Source organism: Drosophila erecta, unplaced genomic scaffold (genome assembly GCF_003286155.1).
Source record: "Drosophila erecta strain 14021-0224.00,06,07 unplaced genomic scaffold, DereRS2 tig00000000-arrow-pilon, whole genome shotgun sequence".
Lineage (NCBI taxonomy): Eukaryota > Metazoa > Arthropoda > Insecta > Diptera > Drosophilidae > Drosophila > Drosophila erecta.
The window spans coordinates 8,837,252-8,853,270 of record NW_020825194.1 but is presented as its reverse complement, the minus strand read 5'-3'; the positions used below and the strand labels follow the sequence as shown (position 1 = coordinate 8,853,270).

The 16,019-nt window shown below is 33.8% G+C and overlaps 1 protein-coding gene across 1 annotated transcript; it reads right to left on the bottom strand.

Annotated features, from left to right (window-relative positions):
• Positions 1–11,344: 11,344 nt before the first annotated feature.
• Positions 11,345–13,961, bottom strand: LOC6554301 (nose resistant to fluoxetine protein 6). Its single transcript, XM_001982089.2, has 9 exons — positions 13,691–13,961; positions 13,309–13,630; positions 13,182–13,255; positions 12,919–13,121; positions 12,749–12,861; positions 12,482–12,695; positions 12,165–12,346; positions 11,639–12,113; positions 11,345–11,578 (listed from the first exon to the last, which is right to left on the bottom strand). Exons 1-9 carry the CDS (start codon positions 13,959–13,961, stop codon positions 11,345–11,347), a joined length of 2,088 nt encoding a protein of 695 aa, XP_001982125.2.
• Positions 13,962–16,019: the final 2,058 nt, after the last annotated feature.

The following is a 16,019-nucleotide window of genomic DNA, read 5'->3' as shown; positions in this document are numbered from 1 at the left end:
AGTTGAGTTATGGACTGCAGAACTTCAGCCTAGGGACATTTTTGAATTTCCACATCATAACATCAGAAAAATGACAAAAAAAATGAAAAAAAATAAAATTTTAAATTTGAATGCAGTTTTTTAGAGAATTGCTCCAGAAACATTTAGAGGTATCCCACTTCAAATTCCGATTAAGATAAGTTGAGTTATGGAGTTTAGAACTTCAGCCTCGGGACATTTTTGAATTTCCACAACATCATAACATCAGAAAAATGACAAAAAAATGAAAAAAAAATAAAATTTTAAATTTGAATGCAGTTTTGTAGAGAATTGCTCCACAAACATTTAGAGGTATCCCGCTTCAAATTCCGATTTATATTAGTTGAGTTATGGACTGCAGAACTTCAGCCTAGGGACATTTTTGAATTTCCACATCATAACATCAGAAAAATGACAAAAAAAATGAAAAAAAATAAAATTTTAAATTTGAATGCAGTTTTTTAGAGAATTGCTCCAGAAACATTTAGAGGTATCCCACTTCAAATTCCGATTAAGATAAGTTGAGTTATGGAGTTTAGAACTTCAGCCTCGGGACATTTTTGAATTTCCACAACATCATAACATCAGAAAAATGACAAAAAAAATGAAAAAAAATAAAATTTTAAATTTGAATGCAGTTTTTTAGAGAATTGCTCCAGAAACATTTAGAGGTATCCCACTTCAAATTCCGATTAAGATAAGTTGAGTTATGGAGTTTAGAACTTCAGCCTCGGGACATTTTTGAATTTCCACAACATCATAACATCAGAAAAATGACAAAAAAATGAAAAAAAAATAAAATTTTAAATTTGAATGCAGTTTTGTAGAGAATTGCTCCACAAACATTTAGAGGTATCCCGCTTCAAATTCCGATTTATATTAGTTGAGTTATGGACTGCAGAACTTCAGCCTAGGGACATTTTTGAATTTCCACATCATAACATCAGAAAAATGACAAAAAAAATGAAAAAAAATAAAATTTTAAATTTGAATGCAGTTTTTTAGAGAATTGCTCCAGAAACATTTAGAGGTATCCCACTTCAAATTCCGATTAAGATAAGTTGAGTTATGGAGTTTAGAACTTCAGCCTCGGGACATTTTTGAATTTCCACAACATCATAACATCAGAAAAATGACAAAAAAATGAAAAAAAAAATAAAATTCTAAATTCGAATGCAGTTTTTTAGAGAATTGCTCCGGAAACATTTAGAGGTATCCCACTTCAAATTCCGATTAAGATAAGTTGAGTTATGGAGTTTAGAACTTCAGCCTCGTGACATTTTTGAATTTCCACAACATCATAACATCAGAAAAATGACAAAAAAATGAAAAAAAAATAAAATTTTAAATTTGAATGCAGTTTTGTAGAGAATTGCTCCACAAACATTTAGAGGTATCCCGCTTCAAATTCCGATTTATATTAGTTGAGTTATGGACTGCAGAACTTCAGCCTAGGGACATTTTTGAATTTCCACATCATAACATCAGAAAAATGACAAAAAAATGAAAAAAAAATAAAATTTTAAATTTGAATGCAGTTTTGTAGAGAATTGCTCCACAAACATTTAGAGGTATCCCGCTTCAAATTCCGATTTATATTAGTTGAGTTATGGACTGCAGAACTTCAGCCTAGGGACATTTTTGAATTTCCACATCATAACATCAGAAAAATGACAAAAAAAAATGAAAAAAAATAAAATTTTAAATTTGAATGCAGTTTTTTAGAGAATTGCTCCAGAAACATTTAGAGGTATCCCACTTCAAATTACGATTAAGATTAGTTGAGTTATGGAGTTTAGAACTTCAGCCTCGGGACATTTTTGAATTTCCACAACATCATAACATCAGAAAAATGACAAAAAAATGAAAAAAAAATAAAATTTTAAATTTGAATGCAGTTTTGTAGAGAATTGCTCCACAAACATTTAGAGGTATCCCGCTTCAAATTCCGATTTATATTAGTTGAGTTATGGACTGCAGAACTTCAGCCTAGGGACATTTTTGAATTTCCACATCATAACATCAGAAAAATGACAAAAAAAAATGAAAAAAAATAAAATTTTAAATTTGAATGCAGTTTTTTAGAGAATTGCTCCAGAAACATTTAGAGGTATCCCACTTCAAATTCCGATTAAGATAAGTTGAGTTATGGAGTTTAGAACTTCAGCCTCGGGACATTTTTGAATTTCCACAACATCATAACATCAGAAAAATGACAAAAAAATGAAAAAAAAATAAAATTTTAAATTTGAATGCAGTTTTGTAGAGAATTGCTCCACAAACATTTAGAGGTATCCCGCTTCAAATTCCGATTTATATTAGTTGAGTTATGGACTGCAGAACTTCAGCCTAGGGACATTTTTGAATTTCCACATCATAACATCAGAAAAATGACAAAAAAAATGAAAAAAAATAAAATTTTAAATTTGAATGCAGTTTTTTAGAGAATTGCTCCAGAAACATTTAGAGGTATCCCACTTCAAATTCCGATTAAGATAAGTTGAGTTATGGAGTTTAGAACTTCAGCCTCGGGACATTTTTGAATTTCCACAACATCATAACATCAGAAAAATGACAAAAAAAATGAAAAAAAATAAAATTTTAAATTTGAATGCAGTTTTTTAGAGAATTGCTCCAGAAACATTTAGAGGTATCCCACTTCAAATTACGATTAAGATTAGTTGAGTTATGGAGTTTAGAACTTCAGCCTCGGGACATTTTTGAATTTCCACAACATCATAACATCAGAAAAATGACAAAAAAATGAAAAAAAAATAAAATTTTAAATTTGAATGCAGTTTTGTAGAGAATTGCTCCACAAACATTTAGAGGTATCCCGCTTCAAATTCCGATTTATATTAGTTGAGTTATGGACTGCAGAACTTCAGCCTAGGGACATTTTTGAATTTCCACATCATAACATCAGAAAAATGACAAAAAAAAATGAAAAAAAATAAAATTTTAAATTTGAATGCAGTTTTTTAGAGAATTGCTCCAGAAACATTTAGAGGTATCCCACTTCAAATTACGATTAAGATTAGTTGAGTTATGGAGTTTAGAACTTCAGCCTCGGGACATTTTTGAATTTCCACAACATCATAACATCAGAAAAATGACAAAAAAATGAAAAAAAAATAAAATTTTAAATTTGAATGCAGTTTTGTAGAGAATTGCTCCACAAACATTTAGAGGTATCCCGCTTCAAATTCCGATTTATATTAGTTGAGTTATGGAGTTTAGAACTTCAGCCTCGGGACATTTTTGAATTTCCACAACATCATAACATCAGAAAAATGACAAAAAAATTAAAAAAAAAAAAAATTTTAAATTTGAATGCAGTTTTTTAGAGAATTGCTCCACAAACATTTAGAGGTATCCCACTTCAAATTCCGATTAAGATAAGTTGAGTTATGGTGTTTAGAACTTCAGCCTCGGGACATTTTTGAATTTCCACATCATAACATCAGAAAAATGACAAAAAAATGAAAAAAAAATAAAATTTTAAATTTGAATGCAGTTTTGTAGAGAATTGCTCCACAAACATTTAGAGGTATCCCACTTCAAATTCCGATTAAGATAAGTTGAGTTATGGAGGTTAGAACTTCAGCCTCGGGACATTTTTGAATTTCCACAACATCATAACATCAGAAAAATGACAAAAAAATGAAAAAAAAATAAAATTTTAAATTTGAATGCAGTTTTGTAGAGAATTGCTCCACAAACATTTAGAGGTATCCCGCTTCAAATTCCGATTTATATTAGTTGAGTTATGGACTGCAGAACTTCAGCCTAGGGACATTTTTGAATTTCCACATCATAACATCAGAAAAATGACAAAAAAAATGAAAAAAAATAAAATTTTAAATTTGAATGCAGTTTTTTAGAGAATTGCTCCAGAAACATTTAGAGGTATCCCACTTCAAATTACGATTAAGATTAGTTGAGTTATGGAGTTTAGAACTTCAGCCTCGGGACATTTTTGAATTTCCACAACATCATAACATCAGAAAAATGACAAAAAAATGAAAAAAAAATAAAATTTTAAATTTGAATGCAGTTTTGTAGAGAATTGCTCCACAAACATTTAGAGGTATCCCGCTTCAAATTCCGATTTATATTAGTTGAGTTATGGACTGCAGAACTTCAGCCTCGGGACATTTTTGAATTTCCACAACATCATAACATCAGAAAAATGACAAAAAAATGAAAAAAAAATAAAATTTTAAATTTGAATGCAGTTTTGTAGAGAATTGCTCCAGAAACATTTAGAGGTATCCCACTTCAAATTACGATTAAGATTAGTTGAGTTATGGAGTTTAGAACTTCAGCCTCGGGACATTTTTGAATTTCCACAACATCATAACATCAGAAAAATGACAAAAAAATGAAAAAAAAATAAAATTTTAAATTTGAATGCAGTTTTGTAGAGAATTGCTCCACAAACATTTAGAGGTATCCCGCTTCAAATTCCGATTTATATTAGTTGAGTTATGGACTGCAGAACTTCAGCCTAGGGACATTTTTGAATTTCCACATCATAACATCAGAAAAATGACAAAAAAAAATGAAAAAAAATAAAATTTTAAATTTGAATGCAGTTTTTTAGAGAATTGCTCCAGAAACATTTAGAGGTATCCCACTTCAAATTACGATTAAGATTAGTTGAGTTATGGAGTTTAGAACTTCAGCCTCGGGACATTTTTGAATTTCCACAACATCATAACATCAGAAAAATGACAAAAAAATGAAAAAAAAATAAAATTTTAAATTTGAATGCAGTTTTGTAGAGAATTGCTCCACAAACATTTAGAGGTATCCCGCTTCAAATTCCGATTTATATTAGTTGAGTTATGGAGTTTAGAACTTCAGCCTCGGGACATTTTTGAATTTCCACAACATCATAACATCAGAAAAATGACAAAAAAATTAAAAAAAAAAAAAATTTTAAATTTGAATGCAGTTTTTTAGAGAATTGCTCCACAAACATTTAGAGGTATCCCACTTCAAATTCCGATTAAGATAAGTTGAGTTATGGTGTTTAGAACTTCAGCCTCGGGACATTTTTGAATTTCCACATCATAACATCAGAAAAATGACAAAAAAAATGAAAAAAAATAAAATTTTAAATTTGAATGCAGTTTTTTAGAGAATTGCTCCAGAAACATTTAGAGGTATCCCACTTCAAATTCCGATTAAGATAAGTTGAGTTATGGAGTTTAGAACTTCAGCCTCGGGACATTTTTGAATTTCCACAACATCATAACATCAGAAAAATGACAAAAAAATGAAAAAAAAATAAAATTTTAAATTTGAATGCAGTTTTGTAGAGAATTGCTCCACAAACATTTAGAGGTATCCCGCTTCAAATTCCGATTTATATTAGTTGAGTTATGGACTGCAGAACTTCAGCCTAGGGACATTTTTGAATTTCCACATCATAACATCAGAAAAATGACAAAAAAAATGAAAAAAAATAAAATTTTAAATTTGAATGCAGTTTTTTAGAGAATTGCTCCAGAAACATTTAGAGGTATCCCACTTCAAATTACGATTAAGATTAGTTGAGTTATGGAGTTTAGAACTTCAGCCTCGGGACATTTTTGAATTTCCACAACATCATAACATCAGAAAAATGACAAAAAAATGAAAAAAAAATAAAATTTTAAATTTGAATGCAGTTTTGTAGAGAATTGCTCCACAAACATTTAGAGGTATCCCGCTTCAAATTCCGATTTATATTAGTTGAGTTATGGACTGCAGAACTTCAGCCTAGGGACATTTTTGAATTTCCACATCATAACATCAGAAAAATGACAAAAAAAAATGAAAAAAAATAAAATTTTAAATTTGAATGCAGTTTTTTAGAGAATTGCTCCAGAAACATTTAGAGGTATCCCACTTCAAATTACGATTAAGATTAGTTGAGTTATGGAGTTTAGAACTTCAGCCTCGGGACATTTTTGAATTTCCACAACATCATAACATCAGAAAAATGACAAAAAAATGAAAAAAAAATAAAATTTTAAATTTGAATGCAGTTTTGTAGAGAATTGCTCCACAAACATTTAGAGGTATCCCGCTTCAAATTCCGATTTATATTAGTTGAGTTATGGAGTTTAGAACTTCAGCCTCGGGACATTTTTGAATTTCCACAACATCATAACATCAGAAAAATGACAAAAAAATTAAAAAAAAAAAAAATTTTAAATTTGAATGCAGTTTTTTAGAGAATTGCTCCACAAACATTTAGAGGTATCCCACTTCAAATTCCGATTAAGATAAGTTGAGTTATGGTGTTTAGAACTTCAGCCTCGGGACATTTTTGAATTTCCACATCATAACATCAGAAAAATGACAAAAAAATGAAAAAAAAATAAAATTTTAAATTTGAATGCAGTTTTGTAGAGAATTGCTCCACAAACATTTAGAGGTATCCCACTTCAAATTCCGATTAAGATAAGTTGAGTTATGGAGGTTAGAACTTCAGCCTCGGGACATTTTTGAATTTCCACAACATCATAACATCAGAAAAATGACAAAAAAATGAAAAAAAAATAAAATTTTAAATTTGAATGCAGTTTTGTAGAGAATTGCTCCACAAACATTTAGAGGTATCCCGCTTCAAATTCCGATTTATATTAGTTGAGTTATGGACTGCAGAACTTCAGCCTAGGGACATTTTTGAATTTCCACATCATAACATCAGAAAAATGACAAAAAAAATGAAAAAAAATAAAATTTTAAATTTGAATGCAGTTTTTTAGAGAATTGCTCCAGAAACATTTAGAGGTATCCCACTTCAAATTACGATTAAGATTAGTTGAGTTATGGAGTTTAGAACTTCAGCCTCGGGACATTTTTGAATTTCCACAACATCATAACATCAGAAAAATGACAAAAAAATGAAAAAAAAATAAAATTTTAAATTTGAATGCAGTTTTGTAGAGAATTGCTCCACAAACATTTAGAGGTATCCCGCTTCAAATTCCGATTTATATTAGTTGAGTTATGGACTGCAGAACTTCAGCCTCGGGACATTTTTGAATTTCCACATCATAACATCAGAAAAATGACAAAAAAATTAAAAAAAAATAAAATTTTAAATTTGAATGCAGTTTTGTAGAGAATTGCTCCACAAACATTTAGAGGTATCACGCTTCAAATTCCGATAACGATTAGTTGAGATATGGACTTTAGAACTTCAGCCTAGGGACATTTTTGAATTTCCACAACATCATAACATCAGAAAAATGACAAGAAAATTTAAAAAAATTAAAATTCTAAATTTGAATGCAGTTTTTTAGAGAATTGCTCCAGAAACATTTAGAGGTATCCCACTTCAAATTCCGATTTATATTAGTTGAGTTATGGACTGCAGAACTTCAGCCTAGGGACATTTTTGAATTTCCACAACATCATAACATCAGAAAAATGACAAAAAAAATAAAATTTTAAATTTGAATGCAGTTTTTTAGAGAATTGCTCCAGAAACATTTAGAGGTATCCCACTTCAAATTCCGATTTATATTAGTTGAGTTATGGAGTTTAGAACTTCAGCCTCGGGACATTTTTGAATTTCCACAACATCATAACATCAGAAAAATGACAAAAAAATGAAAAAAAAATAAAATTTTAAATTTGAATGCAGTTTTTTAGAGAATTGCTCCACAAACATTTAGAGGTATCCCACTTCAAATTCCGATTAAGATAAGTTGAGTTATGGTGTTTAGAACTTCAGCCTCGGGACATTTTTGAATTTCCACATCATAACATCAGAAAAATGACAAAAAAATGAAAAAAAAATAAAATTTTAAATTTGAATGCAGTTTTGTAGAGAATTGCTCCACAAACATTTAGAGGTATCCCACTTCAAATTCCGATTAAGATAAGTTGAGTTATGGAGTTTAGAACTTCAGCCTCGGGACATTTTTGAATTTCCACAACATCATAACATCAGAAAAATGACAAAAAAATGAAAAAAAAAATAAAATTCTAAATTCGAATGCAGTTTTTTAGAGAATTGCTCCAGTAACATTTAGAGGTATCCCACTTCAAATTCCGATTAAGATAAGTTGAGTTATGGAGTTTAGAACTTCAGCCTTGGGACATTTTTGAATTTCCACATCATAACATCAGAAAAATGACAAAAAAAATGAAAAAAAATAAAATTTTAAATTTGAATGCAGTTTTTTAGAGAATTGCTCCAGAAACATTTAGAGGTATCCCACTTCAAATTACGATTAAGATTAGTTGAGTTATGGAGTTTAGAACTTCAGCCTCGGGACATTTTTGAATTTCCACAACATCATAACATCAGAAAAATGACAAAAAAATGAAAAAAAAATAAAATTTTAAATTTGAATGCAGTTTTTTAGAGAATTGCTCCACAAACATTTAGAGGTATCCCACTTCAAATTCCGATTAAGATAAGTTGAGTTATGGTGTTTAGAACTTCAGCCTCGGGACATTTTTGAATTTCCACATCATAACATCAGAAAAATGACAAAAAAATGAAAAAAAAATAAAATTTTAAATTTGAATGCAGTTTTGTAGAGAATTGCTCCACAAACATTTAGAGGTATCCCACTTCAAATTCCGATTAAGATAAGTTGAGTTATGGAGTTTAGAACTTCAGCCTCGGGACATTTTTGAATTTCCACAACATCATAACATCAGAAAAATGACAAAAAAATGAAAAAAAAAATAAAATTCTAAATTCGAATGCAGTTTTTTAGAGAATTGCTCCAGTAACATTTAGAGGTATCCCACTTCAAATTCCGATTAAGATAAGTTGAGTTATGGAGTTTAGAACTTCAGCCTTGGGACATTTTTGAATTTCCACATCATAACATCAGAAAAATGACAAAAAAAATGAAAAAAAATAAAATTTTAAATTTGAATGCAGTTTTTTAGAGAATTGCTCCAGAAACATTTAGAGGTATCCCACTTCAAATTACGATTAAGATTAGTTGAGTTATGGAGTTTAGAACTTCAGCCTCGGGACATTTTTGAATTTCCACAACATCATAACATCAGAAAAATGACAAAAAAATGAAAAAAAAATAAAATTTTAAATTTGAATGCAGTTTTGTAGAGAATTGCTCCAGAAACATTTAGAGGTATCCCACTTCAAATTCCGATTTATATTAGTTGAGTTATGGACTGCAGAACTTCAGCCTCGGGACATTTTTGAATTTCCACATCATAACATCAGAAAAATGACAAAAAAATGAAAAAAAAATAAAATTTTAAATTTGAATGCAGTTTTGTAGAGAATTGCTCCACAAACATTTAGAGGTATCACGCTTCAAATTCCGATAACGATTAGTTGAGATATGGACTTTAGAACTTCAGCCTAGGGACATTTTTGAATTTCCACAACATCATAACATCAGAAAAATGACAAGAAAATTTAAAAAAATTAAAATTCTAAATTTGAATGCAGTTTTTTAGAGAATTGCTCCAGAAACATTTAGAGGTATCCCACTTCAAATTCCGATTTATATTAGTTGAGTTATGGACTGCAGAACTTCAGCCTAGGGACATTTTTGAATTTCCACAACATCATAACATCAGAAAAATGACAAAAAAAATAAAATTTTAAATTTGAATGCAGTTTTTTAGAGAATTGCTCCAGAAACATTTAGAGGTATCCCACTTCAAATTCCGATTTATATTAGTTGAGTTATGGAGTTTAGAACTTCAGCCTCGGGACATTTTTGAATTTCCACAACATCATAACATCAGAAAAATGACAAAAAAATGAAAAAAAAATAAAATTTTAAATTTGAATGCAGTTTTTTAGAGAATTGCTCCACAAACATTTAGAGGTATCCCACTTCAAATTCCGATTAAGATAAGTTGAGTTATGGTGTTTAGAACTTCAGCCTCGGGACATTTTTGAATTTCCACATCATAACATCAGAAAAATGACAAAAAAATGAAAAAAAAATAAAATTTTAAATTTGAATGCAGTTTTGTAGAGAATTGCTCCACAAACATTTAGAGGTATCCCACTTCAAATTCCGATTAAGATAAGTTGAGTTATGGAGTTTAGAACTTCAGCCTCGGGACATTTTTGAATTTCCACAACATCATAACATCAGAAAAATGACAAAAAAATGAAAAAAAAAATAAAATTCTAAATTCGAATGCAGTTTTTTAGAGAATTGCTCCAGTAACATTTAGAGGTATCCCACTTCAAATTCCGATTAAGATAAGTTGAGTTATGGAGTTTAGAACTTCAGCCTAGGGACATTTTTGAATTTCCACATCATAACATCAGAAAAATGACAAAAAAAATGAAAAAAAAAATAAAATTTTAAATTTGAATGCAGTTTTTTAGAGAATTGCTCCAGAAACATTTAGAGGTATCCCACTTCAAATTACGATTAAGATTAGTTGAGTTATGGAGTTTAGAACTTCAGCCTCGGGACATTTTTGAATTTCCACAACATCATAACATCAGAAAAATGACAAAAAAATGAAAAAAAAATAAAATTTTAAATTTGAATGCAGTTTTGTAGAGAATTGCTCCACAAACATTTAGAGGTATCCCGCTTCAAATTCCGATTTATATTAGTTGAGTTATGGACTGCAGAACTTCAGCCTCGGGACATTTTTGAATTTCCACATCATAACATCAGAAAAATGAAAAAAAATTAAAAAAAAAATAAAATTTTAAATTTGAATGCAGTTTTGTAGAGAATTGCTCCACAAACATTTAGAGGTATCACGCTTCAAATTCCGATAACGATTAGTTGAGATATGGACTTTAGAACTTCAGCCTAGGGACATTTTTGAATTTCCACAACATCATAACATCAGAAAAATGACAAGAAAATTTAAAAAAATTAAAATTCTAAATTTGAATGCAGTTTTTTAGAGAATTGCTCCAGAAACATTTAGAGGTATCCCACTTCAAATTCCGATTTATATTAGTTGAGTTATGGACTGCAGAACTTCAGCCTAGGGACATTTTTGAATTTCCACAACATCATAACATCAGAAAAATGACAAAAAAATAAAATTTTAAATTTGAATGCAGTTTTTTAGAGAATTGCTCCAGAAACATTTAGAGGTATCCCACTTCAAATTCCGATTAAGATTAGTTGAGTTATGGACTGCAGAACTTCAAAAAAATTAATAAAAAATAAATTTTCAAATTTGAATGCAGTTTTTTAGAGTTAATTAAGATAAGTTGAGTTATGGCGTTTAGAACTTCAGACTTTTAATTTACCAGTCAAAATAGTTTACAATAGGTGATTCCACCTGGGATGTTTGATCGTTTATTACTTTTTAAAAAGTAATGGAAATCATTGGTTAATTATTTATGTACTTCAGAAATATTTATAGGGTTTCTTTCAGGCGCATTTAGATCATCACGTTCTCTGTTCTCCAAATTGTTGTCATTAGACATAATGTTTGCTTGAAGGGTAGCAGAAGGGATCTTTTGTCGCCGCAAAAGACCATCAAATCCACACAGCGGGGCTTCGATTATTAGGTACGAAATGTAGGACATAAGCACAGTAAAGCCAAGGTCATAAAAGAAACGTTGCATCTGCAAGATAAGTAATGTTAAATCATCAATGTTACAAGTACTATTACAACCATGACTTACCACGAAGTAGTTGCTGAAGTATGTATTAGTCCGCACATTTCTGCTATTCACCTCTTGGACAAACATGTGCCAAATATACACGGAGTAGGAAAGCCTAGAAAGGGGCTGCCACAAGGGTGTGGAGAGGAAACTGTTGGCCAAGCCACCGTAGCCCTGCATGCAGGCGAAAATTATCCAACAAATAGCCAACGGCCAAGCCAACCGGGTAAGGGTGTAGTATAGGGATTCCTCCAGCGTGGAAAGAGGAGGAGCATTCCACATGGAAGCCGGATATAGAGCGAAGATCGATGTAAAAAGCAAAGCCAGGCTAAGAAGCCAGCCTATCCAAACTGTAGGCCTACTTAACTGAAACTTCTTTTCGCGATTTGTATACAGAAAATAGCCAAATAGGAATCCAATAAGCCAGGGAGCAGCGTGTGTGTGTGTGGCTAGATACAATTTTTTGTTGGCAACTTCGTCATCCCCGTCGTTGTTTCTGTGTAGATCAAGTTAATGTCAAAGTTCCGAATATAAAACAGTATCTTACTTAATAAGCATCGAGTAGTGGTTGACCATCTGGGTAGCAAAAAGACAGCCGGATAGCAAAACCACGAGAACTGCAATTCCAGCAGCCGCCTTCTTGCCCCATTTGTAAAGAGCGATCAGGAGGATTGGAGAGATGATAAAGAGCTGCATGTCCACTGCCAAGTACCAAGTGTGATCCAGGCACTGAAATCTGTAATGAAGTTCATGCATTAAGGAGACACATATTATAACGCAGTTGATAAAGTTAATCATCGAATTATCTCCATGTAGTTGCGATATCCGTATCTGATTAGCCCGATTACGTTGTGTATTACTCACAATGTTCTGCACTGCATAGTTCTGAATGAACAGCAAGGTCCAGAGCCACCCATTTTCACAATACTCCATGCCATGGTAACCGTGTTTGAACATTGGACCACCACTGACTACTGTCATCATTTTCGTATAGATTAGTATGGCAATGGCCACGACAGGTAAAATCCGTAGTATCCGATGCAGATACATCAAAACTGGGTTTAGTCTTCCTCCGGTTCTATCAAGAGCTCACATATAATATCGTTTTTAAATGCCACTTGATGTACCAACTTCTCCATAGAACGTAGAGCTATCATAGATACCAAAAGACCTCCCAGGACGAAGAAAGAGTCTACTGCGAAGTAACCGTGCAGCACAACACTGGAAAGCGGTTTTGCGGCCCACTGAAGCATACGCATTATTAGTAATTACTTCCACATTTGATTGTTAGGTATCCTTACGTAATACAAATCAATCGTGTTTAGGTTTGGTGATGTCAGAGAAAATATAAATTCATGGCTGTAGATAACCCAAAAAAGTGTCATGCAGCGGATGCCGTGCAAACACCCGATCACATGTGGGTTACTTTTGTTTGGGGCGATGCGGAAAAGTGCGCGAGAGTTGGCTCTAGCCGAGAAAGCCTTCACCAGAGCTGGAACTGTCGCTGGAAAATTGGCATTAGTGTTAGGTACTTCATTAGGAAGTCATGCACTTAGATACTTACTGGGCTCCGCGCACAAGAAGTAATCAAATATCGTAGCAGATGCCACAAAAACAGCCATCAAGGATAGGATTACTCTGTAGGCAAAAGGGTTACGGCTGTGCTAGTGATAAGACAGAATTAAACCTACATGGTGAAAATAGTCAGGCCATCCCAAGGCTGAACTTCACTCGTTTGGCAACTCGCCTCACTGATTCTCATATCTACACTGGAGCTGTTCAGGTTGATCAAGGCCATCAGCTGCTCCACAAAGGGCTCCATTTGCGTGGACGAGCAGGAAGCCGGAAAACAAGTTGCTATCCGCACACTGTTGGCCAGGAGGAAGCAGTACTTTCCTGCTATCCTCTGACCACCGGTCACTTGGTTGATGGAGAGACATTCATCAAAGTTACCAAGCTCGATTGAATTGCCGGTCAGAAGTCCGTTGGGCAGGGAACCCCATGAATCGATCACTAATAGATATCAGGAAAGAGCATGGGGATTGCAGGCTATTTGTACTTCGATTGACTCACTCCTTAATGCCCAAGTTTGTCTTGATGAGAGGCCATTCCCTAGTTCCGCCAATTCAGCCGAGCATGACATATCCTCCGCACTGGCCAACCTGGAGTCGGATACGCCCAGGCTCTCCAGAGTTGCGTTTTTAAAGTACTCAGCAAATGCCAATCCCAATGGCCGCAACTGGCTCATGTACTCATATGTTTTCCGCACATTAGTATCCGCAGGCTGCAAGGCACAGGTGGCTAGCAATCCGTAGAGCAATAAAATAATAACTACTGTAACCATTTTAATTGACTTCCGATTGAGAGCATTGGGGGAATTGACCGTGATTTTATATGGCACATCAGCAGCGATAAGCGCTATCTGCACTTATGACAAACGATTACTGGTTTAGGTTGGGAACCAAGTATTATTCATAAGAAAGTGTCAACTCTTGCGATTAATTGGCTTAAGAAGAATTTCACAATCATGTTTTGATAATCTACATATTTAGTTATTTTAACTTTAAATTTTTTTTAATAAAGATAATCTTATATTTTAAGAACGCCGTTTTGTAATTAAAACTGTTTGATTTATTGTTTAGTTCAATATACATTTTAGTTATGTATGTGCCCTAAACCCCATTGAATATTTATCAGTTCAGACTTATCTGTGCTTATCTATGTTCTGGTTCATCGCCATTATACTTGTGCGCCACAACAGCCGCTGGCGACTTTACAGTTCCAGTGGGACGCCAAAGTGAATGGTGCCCACCTATACGGTCCTCAATATTAAGATACAAGGCATAGGACATAATCAGACTGAAGAAAGGGTCAGACCAGAAGTAGAGTATCTGCAAGATACCGAATGTAACTAACAAAACTAAAGGTCCAAAGGTGCACTACATACCACATTCCCCATATTCCGGCTGCTTAGCTCCTGGAGGAACAGGTGAAGACGGAACAGGATACCCTTGGTACCCTAGTACAGAGATTCCTGACAGACATTCCTCCACAGTGGGATCGAGGTGAAGATCACGGCCAGGCTGACCACACGACCAGTGGACCCATCTGGATCTTTCGGCCACGACTCAGGCGCAGAAGTATCCGAGCCGGAATCCAATTAGCCAAGGAGCCCATCCTTTGCCATGGAATCCAATCTGAAAAGGGGTTCGGCATTAGTTTTACATGGATCAAGATGGCCATGGCCAGACCGGAATAATGCGATGCACACAGACCAGGGCGACATTTAGGTTTCCATTGGTACTGAAGCCAATCTACTCATTCAATTACCCATTAATATAATTAAAGATTTACGATTTCCAGGATACCAGCCGCTGATGAAGAGAAACGTATCCACTGAGGAATAGCCATGTACGAAAAAGCTTGAAGCAAATGTATTTAAATGTTTAATTGAAAGTGTGTTGTCCTTGCAAATACCGCAGCACATAGTTACCGCAGCAGCATAGGTAAACTTGATGTTTGGGGATATCAGGGAATACATATGTGATGTGCGGAAATACCACCCAGATTAGGCAGATGCACCCAATTCCATGAATTACAGCCATTACATTCGGATTGGAACTGCCATCCTCCAGACGAACTCGCCCTAGGCGATTAATCTTGATCAAGGCTGCGGATCCCTAGATTTATTCTGAGGCACCAGTTTCCCAGATCGTAGAAGGTGCCGTTCAATAGACCCGATGGAATTGAATCCCAGGAATCGAAGTGAACCGCAAATAAAGAAAATGTTTGCTTGCTTTTGTCGCGGTCGCAAATGCGTTTATGCCACTTTTCTCATGGCGTAATCTCTCGATAAGCGTTATCAACGGGTATCTCAATACGTGTCGATTAGTGGAAAACCCTGACCACACTCATGGCAACCTCCCTCGTAGTGCGCCATCGATTTTTTGCAGATAGCCATTTCAAAGACGTTAGAATAAGAAGGCGGAAATTGACGGGATCTCTGGCGGGATATCTGGCGGGGTATCTGGCGGGACATGGCGGAACGTGGCAGTTCATGGCGGGATCAGGCACCTCTGGATCTCCGCATAGTGCCAAACCGATGTATGGCCGTTACGCATCTGGTTATTCTAATGTCTTTGACCATACCTAATTTTCTGTAGGAGGTAATGTTATGGGGTGCCCCAAAAAGGCTTGCAACTCTCAATTATATTGTGCCCCAATAATATTATTATTTTGCCTAGCTCTTAAAACACCACAGCAAACATCGTTTGACATCCTTAAGCTTTAAAGGGAAATTTCCCTCCCCTTTAACCAAGTGTCTCACATTCTCCGCCCATTCGAGCCTTCCCTTATTTTTCGTTCGCGGCTTGAGCCCGACGTAAACCTATTAAATATTTTT